Below are 10,963 nucleotides of genomic sequence, written 5' to 3'. Positions count from 1 at the left end.
AGATGTCAAAGGTAGATAAGATTGTCCTCAATCAAAGCAAATGTCACATTCAAAATTTTCCCATCTGTCATTTTGAACTCTGTCTACACCTACTATTTCAGCACACATGTTACCCGTTCCAAACCCTGTTCCAAATTGGTTTATTGAATTCTGATTGATCCCCTGAATCTCGAAGGTGCAGAACTCACCAATCGTGCGACCATGTATTTGGCTGGCTGTTTAAAAGGGTTTGACTATATAGTATAGAACAAAATGAATTGAATTACAAATGAAGTTACCTCTTTAATACATGTTGACCATTCAGAAACTTTCCAATAATAACACCCAGTTAAAAAACAAGGACGAGTTTGTTTAAATTTATCTGGACATTTTCTACCATTACCAATTGGTGACTGAATCATTGTTCTGTATCTTGTTGATGTACCTGAACATGGGAAAGAAACATGAAGTGGTAATTCATACCGGCCAGTATTAAATTAAATACAATGAAATAGAGTTTCACTTCCTATTGTCTGTACCTTATTTTGCTAATGAAAATGAATGCTATGCAGTGTGCATAGGGGAAAATTGGCACGCTCTTTTTGCAATTTCCAACTGTTGAATGAAATCTCAGGTTATTGTCCTACTTGAATGACTAGACGCTTTTCCATGTCGGCCCTCCACCCTAAGAAACACACAGAGAAATTTTCCAATAAAAGGTACTGCTTAAATAATTACAAATGAATGAAAAAAAAAAAATATTCAAGACCTGTGTGGAACTTACCTAGACCGCACGTTTGACTGCAGATACTCCAATCTGACCAATCAGAGAGCAGACAATCTATATCACATGGTATCTCACACGACGCTACCAAAGGTTCATTTATCTTTCCTAGGATCTGAAAAAAGGCAGGATTTATTATATAACTTTTAATCTATACAATTTAACCCTGGGACAGTGCCATTTTGATGAACAGCAAATTATTTTTGTGCCACCCCATCCTCAGTGTGTGTGTGTGTGTGTGTGTGTGAGGGGTTGGGAAGAGGAAGTCACCTTATTTCCAGGAAAAATGTGATGTTCAAGCCAGAAGTCTTTAATTTAAGAATTAATATAATGGATGTTGAAAATTGGAAAAAAGTATGACAAAACATATTCATAAATTGCAGAATCATGCTTAATATATCATTTCTATAAGAAATCTACAAACCTGTTCACACATATAATTAGGAACTATTTTACGTTGACTATTTCTACAAATAGAATATCTCTCTTTATGACCCACACCGCACGTCTCATAGCCACTGTTAACCAGACATGTTGACCAGTCAGACAATTCCCAGCTATACTCAATACAGTTATCTCCCTTTAAGCAGGTTCTCTCCTCTACAAGCTGACCACATTTCTCATTGGCATAATATTTTGATGATTCTCTCATCTTCTTTCGTACTCTCTTTTGTGTTTGCTGACCATTGCAAGGCTAAATACAAGAAATGAAGATACCCATTGTTTCAATTTTTCTGGTCAAAATTCTACCTTTTCAGGGTTAAAAATAAAAAAAACTTGAAGCCTTCGTGACTTATTGCAAATAAACAATGCAAGATGTGTGGACTCTTCCAAAGATCATCATGAATTGACAAACATAGTCTCAGAGTGGCATTAAGTGTATGTCAATAAAAACTCATTTTACTAAATTCATTTCCGTTAAATTAAGACTGCAAATTTAAGAATTGGTCTTGACAAACACAAAGAGTTTTACCTGCTGACAGGAACTCCATGGTAACCATTCACTAAGAACACATTCTCCTGGACAAGACAGATAGCAACTACGTCTTTCTAACGGCCGATCTTTACCACGGCAATAAATATCATCAACAAAACCTATTATATTGCTGTTTTCACTGATAGATTGACATCTACAAATTACATGAAATATCCAATGAGTATGGCAAATTCAACCAAATTGTTCCTTGAATCTTGTAATAAATATAAGAAGGAACAAAGTTTGGTAACTCTATGTAAAGTAGCTACTGCATCACTGGTCACAAATTATTTGGTTTACATAGAGTGGCCTGTAAAGCACCAAAATTAATCAATGTAACTTTTTACAATTGGTTTTAGGGATTTATGTTTCATTAATGAAAACGTTTAAACCTCTTACCTGACTAAGCGAATCTGACGGCCCTGACCACACCCAGCACCAGCCTGGGGGATACAAGAATCCCATTCATCTTCCACCCATACATAATGATTACAGTCCACTGTACACACACGACTCTGAGTTTCCTACAAAATCATAACAAAATCTGTTAAGGTGTTTCCTCTGATTATTAAGAAGTATTTGACAATCTAAGCATAAAAACATTGTAGCTTTTTAAGTGATAATGTCAATTATTAGTCATTCAAAACATCTGCGAATCTTGAATATATTTAAGAGTAACTTTCATACCTTCATAGCGCCATCTAAAGCGGGACATTTTCTGCCGTCATTAGCAGGGTATGTCGCTATGCTGCGGAATCGGACCTGCATACCGGAACCACAGGTAACACCACAGTGAGACCAGGCACTCCATTCCGTCATAACACAATCAATAGGACAAGCTTCAAAACATATATCTTCTTCATAACCTAAAATACAATTGGAAATAACGATTTTCTTGATTATCTAATCAAACACCAAAGCAACATAGATAACGGTATTCAATTTTCACCAGTGCATGCATTCATTAGTCCAAAAAGAACCATGAGAGGTAAAAACTACTTTTCTTCAGATAGATATCATTCAACAACTTACAATTTAAATCAAATTTTGCTAAAACTATGAAGTTGAGGAAGGTCTGTTGCTCAGTTGGTCAGATTGTTGGAATCTTGATGTCATTTGCTTTCATTGAACAAATGGTGTTCTTTGGTTATGGTCAACAGTCTGGTGACTATCAATGTTTTTCATTATTCCAGTAGACCCATTGTAAATGGGTACAGATAATACAGGAAAGATCAATGCCAAGTTATTTATCTTTCCTCATTATTCCAATAAAGAAAACAGGATCCCTACCATCCCTACCTTACCATAACAATGTCACTTAATATCATTCTGGACAATCAAAATAGCTTCACGCTTAAAAAAAATCCCCAAAAATTAGCGTGCCTATTGCGTTTTATCTTATGCCTACAGTTGTAAGCAGTCAAAGAGAACACGCATCATGGAGGTGCAAAAAGCCAGTGCATTTGAAAAACGCTGACTTACCACTTTGAGAACATTTTGAAGCCTGTTCTAAATCATGTTGATCATTTCTACAGGCCACAACTTTATATTTTTTACCGGTACCACAATACGCCTGGTCAACGCCATTGTCATAAGCTGTTTTATTGGTATCCCGTTCTTCTAGACTCTTTAATGACATCTGGGCAAACCGAATCGGCTTCTCGTCAATACGCCCATTTAAAATACAGTCGGAGTAGCTTCCTATGACCACCGGACGTAAAACATTACATAAACATTTTCTACGCTGATCTAACGAGTATAAATCTGTATTTTTACATTCTGCTCTATATTTGCTCTCGCCTAAAAATTAAAAAAAATGGAGAATGAAATTGAGTTTTAACTCCTATCAAGGTTCAATTTAAGGGGTTGAATCTACATTTCAATTTGCAACACAAACTTACGGTGCATTCCTTTTTTGTGCTGAAGTTTTTCCTATGAAATGCCAAAATGAAAGTTAGGACCCTTCACTATGAATTCTTTGGACTTTATTTGGGACTTCTATAGCAATTAACATTTAGAAATAAAATGATCCTCTGTCTGAAGGTTTTAAAGTAGTAATTGACTCGTAAAGCCATTGGATTTTTTTGTCATTCAGGGTACAAAATTTAAATTTAAATAGCATTTTACAAAATCAAAAGGAAATAAAGTTAGACTTGCAACCTTTTGAGGCTAAAAGTGCATTTTTTACTAGCTTAAAGATTTCTTAGGGCTTAAACATAGGGATCAGGATGCAATTAATATGATAAGGAATTTAAGGTCTTAGAATTAGGGGCTCAGCTTTTTTTTTTTCTAAAGGAGTGATCTAAGGTCTGAGGGCCTTTACTTGAGGACTCATGCTGGAATTCCTTCTGATAAAATATTTAAATTAACAGAAGCTATTACAGTTTAAGAGAGACATTAACAAGTCAGTAAGTGTAATACTGAGCCTCATAATATAAATAATCTACTTTACACAGTTGACATTTTACCAACTAGTCCATTATCATATCATATCCTATAATTAGGTTACCTAATAATTTCCTTGTTCGATGACTGTACCCATTACACCCTCCAACACAAACACTCCAAGTTGACCAATCAGAAATCTGACATTCCTTGGCACATGACACATGACATCCTTCCAGTTGTTTTGGCACGGCGCCTATATTTCTAAGACAGGTATCTATTGGATGTTCGGTACCATTGGCATGACGACAAGACACATCTGGAAGAAAGTAGAATCAGTGCTATTATTAAACTATCTTGTCAAAACATTGTTAACATCAAGCTATAAATTTTCATTATTAGACTATTTCAGTTTGTCTACCATGGTGGCATAAGATGTACTTTATTAGGCCATTAGAATTAAAATACTTGAGGCTGACATTAAAGGTAATAGTTTTAAAATAAAATGGCCAATACAATCAACATTATTGATTTGGGTGCAAAAGATGTACTAGTTTATGTTTTAAAAAAAAAACAAATAATGTATTTAATTGGCTTTTTGGTGGGGATTACTACCAAAACCTAGTTTACAGCAAGATATTGAAATGATTGATTTTGAGTCTGTAAATTAATTCCAATACATCACACTTAACATATAAATGCAAATTATAGTTTAAATACAACCTCATTTGTGTCAGTATTTAGCTAGTAAGAAATCTATCTTACGCCAATTTCCAATTATTAGCATATATATAGATATTTCTATATCGCTCTACAGTTGATGTATTGAGCACTATTTTAACAGTGGTATTTCTATATCACTTTACAATTGATGTATTGAGCACTATTTTAACAGTGGTATTTCTATATAACTCTACAATTGATGTATTGAGCACTATTCTAACAGTGGTATTTCTATATCACTCTACCACTTTTATAACAGTGAAAATATTTATTGCCCATTATAATAATTGAGAACCTACATTAATGGTGTGCAATTACTTAGAATTACTATTCACTTTATTATCTATTTTACTTAATGCATTAGCATAGATTACTAAATCCTACATATGTCAGGAATGATATGTTACTTAAACTCTCATATTCTCTTAATATTAACATCATAATAGTTATAAACAATACTTTAACCCTGTACCAACGTCTTATATTGAACAGTAACTTTCAATCTCTCATGTTCTGAAATTTCACTTGAAGAAAGGCTAAAGCTCCCTTCAGAGCTTAAGATGAAGGGCAGTGGCAAGAAACAAATCAAATATATAATAGGGACGAGCGCTTGAGTACCTAAATGTATGGACCTTATGGTACAATAACAGGCCTAAAAACAGAGAATTCTGTTTGACCTTTTGGAATAGTAGCCTCAGCTGTAGTGAAAATATAAATTTACTTTTGAGGTTTTCAAGTAGAATTTAACACTCCAGTGGTGTTCAAATATAAAATAAGGTTGTTTATTTGTTTATGGGACATAAATGAGATTTTTAGCCTGAAAACTAATACTTACTTCTTGCCCTCATGCCAGCACCAGATGATGGTACACTATGGGGATTACTTACTTCTTGCTCTCATGCAAGCACCACATAATGATACAATATGAGGATTACTTACTTCTTGCTCTCATGCCAGCACCACATAATGGTACAATATGGGGATTACTTACTTCTTGCCCATACGACAGCACCACATAATGGTACAATATGGGGATAACTTACTTCTTGCTCTCATGCCAGCACCACATAATGGTACAATAGGTGGAATGATACAGCTACTCCATTCTGTTACATCCCATCTGAATTCATCACATAATGGTAGATGTAAACATTGACGCTCCTCGAATAAATCGTTCGGACATGGACTGCCTTTATTTTCAGGATATTGTAGAATGTAGCGAATTCTTCGTTGTTTGGGTAAAATTTGGCGAGCTGAAATAAATCAGTGGAATACTTCAGTTGTTTTGTCTCGGATTGTGCTATGAGTTCAAATCCTTCTGTTCTTGTGAGAAAAAATTTGGATTCCACAGTAAGTGCTTCTAATATTTCGCCTCATGTTAGTTTCAATATTCTTACCAAATTACAAAACACTGAAAATATCTGTGTTGTATGAGAAGATTATTAACTCACCTGTGACATCTAGACACTCCACTCCACAATCTGACCAATGAGACCACTCTGATACAGTACAATCTTTAGGACATTCTATATTACAGGTCTGAGAGTCTTTCGGCCGCACCACATCCTCACACCTTCAAATATCAATATATCAATATACTTTTGATTTAGAAATATTAAAAACAGACCCTGCAAATTTTGTCACAGTGAGTTTGCAATCTGTGTCCCAATTAGAGATCTTCAGACAACTGATCTATATCGCCCTGTGTCCCAAGTAGACATCTTCAGACAACTGATGTATATCACCCTGTGTCCCAAGTAGAGATCTTCAGACAACTTATCTATATCGCCCTGTGTCCCAAGTAGACATCTTCAGACAACTGATCTATATTGGCCTGTGTCCCAAGTAGACATCTTCAGAAAACTGATCTATATTGGCCTGTGTCCCAAGTAGACATCTTCAGACAACTAATGTATATCACTCTGTGTCCCAAGTAGAGATCTTCAGACAACTGATCTATATCGCACTGTGTCCCAAGTAGACATCTTCAGACAACTGATCTATATTGGCCTGTGTCCCAAGTAAACATCTTCAGACAACTGATCTATATCACCCTGTGTCCCACGTAGAGATCTACTTCAGTCTGTGTCCCTACTTAAACTTGATAAGTAGCGATCTTCAGACACCTGATCAATTTCAGTCTGTTTCCCTACTGATGTTTGACAAATAGAGATCTTCAGACAACTGATCTGCTTCAGCCTGGTTCTCTATTGAAGTACAATTGGTACTTGTTCTCATGTTTGCACTGCTAGACAATTGCAGATTGTTTGTTTAAAGATATGTGTTTAAGGCCATTAATGGTGTAAAGACTTTCAATACAATTTCATTTATCAAAGAACAATCTGGTAATGTAAAAACTAGAATTCAGAATTTTCACACAATTCAACCAAGATTAATCATGTTTCTCAAAATTTGTTTTCAAATACAAAGGCAATAGAACTAAATGCTGCCACTTCTATCTCTTAATCAAATCAATTTTTAATAAAAGCAAACCTACCTTCTGCCAATAACAGGCTGTCCATTTTGGTTAAAGCAAGTCACCTCTCGTTGTTGAAAACCTCGGCCACATTTTTGATTTGGATTATCTAAGACACATGGACCCCAACCACTTGACTTCCAATAATAAATAGCACATTGAATGATTATTGGACAAGGTTCATTCTGTTTAATATCTTTTGGACATGGACGGCCACCTTGAATCAAGATAAAATACATGTAAACATGAAATTAGACATTTAACAGTAAATATGGGAATAAATTTATTTCATTGGAAGATTCTGCAACCTTATGCATTCAAATCCAAATTCTAAATTTTTTGATTCAGCAAATCTTACAAGACATTGAGTTTGGGGTTTTCAGATAAAATGTGTTCTTCATTTGAACACTTTTAACATGAAATCAGCATTTTTTAAGATTCAATAATTTTGTAATGCAGTCAAACTTGTACCTATGGCCACCAGTATTCAGTTCGACCCTTCAATGATCAGCCATCAAGTATCCCCCCCACTCCTACGCTATTTCCTATCAAAAGTACCTCAACTCAACACCACCCTCTTGACGTGTCCAGTAGACAATCAATTACCATATTTTCCAGAATACATACCTGGATTATTGTAAGCTAATATATGCCGTTCACGAACTCTGATGTTCGGGCCATTGATACCAGAACATGGATCGGGACACTTGGACCAAACACCCCATTCAGACATGACACAGTCTTCTGAGCAGGGAACATGACAGTTTTCATGGGGGGACTGGGTTCTATCATAGTTCCAGCACAAATTGTCAGACACTCGTTCCTGAAATAAAATCAGTTTCTGATCATTTCATTTTCAGGAATCATGATTCCAAATCAAAATATATTGTTTAATGTGAACTTATCAGGCATCTGTATGATGTCCCTAAGGACTCTCTAAACCCAAATTTCCCCTTCTGTGTTAAATCAAATCAATTCAATTTGAAAAGTGGCTAGACATTTTAATTACTCTTCCTACGGTCTTGCAGAGAAAATAAAAGAAATGACCTTAAATAGTTTAAGATGAGTTAAAAATCTTAAAGTCGATCAGTACTTTAATAATGAAAAGAACATTGTCTGTTGTTGACATAGCAATACTAAAAGGACAACTGAATTAAATAGTTCAGTTGGTAGAATCAGTGCTATGGGTTCAAATCTTCAGCGTAAGAAATCTGATGCCATGGCATGTGCTTCTGTGAGTCAAAGTAGCCTTCAACCTCCTCCTCCAATTTGAAATGTCAGAACCAAAAGTACACCTAGAGGCCAAAGACCTTCAAATACAATGTTGGAACACTCAGTGGCATTGAAATAACAAAGTGAGTGTCAGTACCGTGGGTTCAAATCATATTCAACATAAGAAAACTGATGCCATGGCATATGCTTCTGTGAGTCAAAGTAGTCTTCAACCTCCTCCTCCAATTTGAAACAGCAATATCAAAAGTACACCTAGAGGCCAAAGTCCTTCAGATACAACTTGAAAAATAATTCACAAGTAATCATTTTCATTAACAATAATCACTGCTCATATTGAAATAAATTCTGTCAAAATAAAAACCTGCTAATTTCTGGAGATAAACATCTTGTATTATCTAATTACACAGGAATTCGACAATAATACATTTTATTTCAAATAAAAGTCAAATAAATCGTGATGATATAGCAGTCAAAATAAACAATCTAGACAGGAATACCCAAGTAAGTTTCTAAAACATATGTTTCTAGAGTAAATTTCCACTAAAGTGAATCTTATTAGATCATAAAAGATAAATATATTCTACACAACTATAGTTTGTCAGCAAATATACAAATATACAGAAAATGAAATGAATGGAGTTTTACATCCTATTTTTCTGCACCAATGGGCTAATGAAGACAATGGTGCAATGAGGGCAATTTTGCCAGGAAAGTGGCATTAGCCTGCTCTTTTTTGATTTCCAACTGTTGAGCACAGTACACAGTTTGCAGCACACGGGTCTCCGTTTATTGTCCCATCCGAACAACTACACGCTTTTTCCATGACAGCCATACTTCCCTGCATCGCTGACAGGGGGGTTGGAAAATCTGAAGGTATTATCTCAACTTATGCCGGGATTAAACCCGAAACCTTCGCTTGCAAGCGTCTAACTCACTGAGCCACAGCAGCTCCCAGTAAATATACATAGAGCTGGTTATTCAAATCTGGTTTTAACATAGGGATAGTTTCAGGTCTGTTTCAAGCAGATACGATGCTAGAAACATCAAAAACTCAAAACAAAGAGATCGACAAATAATCTAGGGTGGAACATCAAGCAAATTAGAGATCAACAATAATTATGAGCTAAACAGGAACTAATACAGAGAAACATCCATGATATACAAGGATAACGCCTTAGGTACTCAAAAACTTGAAGTCTTTTGTTTGCACTGACAGGTTTATTATTATTATACATCAGAGTAGCATATATCATGGGAAAAGGTTACGTATTTATGGTCACAGGAAAACCAAGATTGGCAAATACCTAATCTGTGATATCAGTTTTAGCTGGAAGCGGACGTTAACTTTTCATCTACCAACAACTACCTAGTCTGTGATATCAACATATGTTTTAATTTTTCATCTACCAACAACTACCTACTCTGTGATAACAACATATGTTTTAATTTGTCATCTCAACTACCAACAACTACCTAGTCTGTGATATCAACATGTGTGTTAACTTATCTACCAACAACTACCTAGTCTGTGATATCAACATATGTGTTAACTTGTCATCTACCAACAACTACCTAGTCTGTGATATCAACATATGTGTTAACTTGTCATCTACCAACAACTACCTAGTCTGTGATATCAACATATGTTTTAAGTTTTCATCTACCAACAACTACCTAGTCTTTGATATCAACATATGTTTTAAGTTTTCATCTACCAACAACTACCTAGTCTGTGATATCAACATATGTTTTAAGTTTTCATCTACCAACAACTACCTAGTCTGTGATATCAACATATGTTTTAATTTGTCATCTACCAACAACTACCTAGTCTGTGATATCAACATATGTATTAATTTGTCATCTACCAACAACTACCTAGTCTGTGATATCAACATATGTGTTAAGTTTTCAACTACCAACAACTGCCTAGTCTGTGATATCAACATGTGTTTTAAGTTTTCAACTACCAACAACTGCCTAGTCTGTGATATCAACATGTGTTTTAAGTTTTCATCTACCAACAACTACCTAGTCTGTGATATCAACATATGTTTTAAGTTTTCATCTACCAACAACTACCTAGTCTGTGATATCAACATATGTTTTAATTTGTCATCTACCAACAACTACCTAGTCTGTGATATCAACATATGTTTTAAGTTTTCATCTACCAACAACTACCTAGTCTGTGATATCAACATATGTTTTAAGTTTTCATCTACCAACAACTACCTAGTCTGTGATATCAACATATGTTTTAATTTTTCATCTACCAACAACTACCTAGTCTGTGATATCAACATATGTTTTAAGTTTTCATCTACCAACAACTACCTAGTCTGTGATAACAACATATGTTTTAATTTGTCATCTACCAACAACTACCTAGTCTGTGATATCAACA

The 10,963-nt window shown here is 35.0% G+C and overlaps 1 protein-coding gene across 1 annotated transcript; it reads right to left on the bottom strand.

The window, feature by feature from the left end:
* Positions 1-233: 233 nt before the first annotated feature.
* LOTGIDRAFT_119061 (hypothetical protein) lies at positions 234-8,086 on the bottom strand (the record flags this gene model as incomplete). Its single annotated transcript, XM_009057433.1, is given in 14 exon segments — positions 234-424; positions 764-878; positions 1,188-1,457; positions 1,737-1,893; positions 2,139-2,263; positions 2,279-2,326; positions 2,427-2,605; positions 3,222-3,356; positions 3,411-3,539; positions 4,249-4,443; positions 6,299-6,420; positions 6,593-6,612; positions 7,440-7,540; positions 7,951-8,086. Coding segments are annotated over 14 exon segments (1,923 nt in total), but the record flags the coding sequence as incomplete, so codon positions are not given.
* Positions 8,087-10,963: the final 2,877 nt, after the last annotated feature.

Source organism: Lottia gigantea (assembly GCF_000327385.1).
Source record: "Lottia gigantea unplaced genomic scaffold LOTGIsca_30, whole genome shotgun sequence".
Classification (NCBI taxonomy): Eukaryota; Metazoa; Mollusca; class Gastropoda; family Lottiidae; genus Lottia; species Lottia gigantea.
The sequence above is the reverse complement of the archived record's forward strand: the minus strand, read 5'-3'. Positions and strand labels throughout refer to the sequence as shown.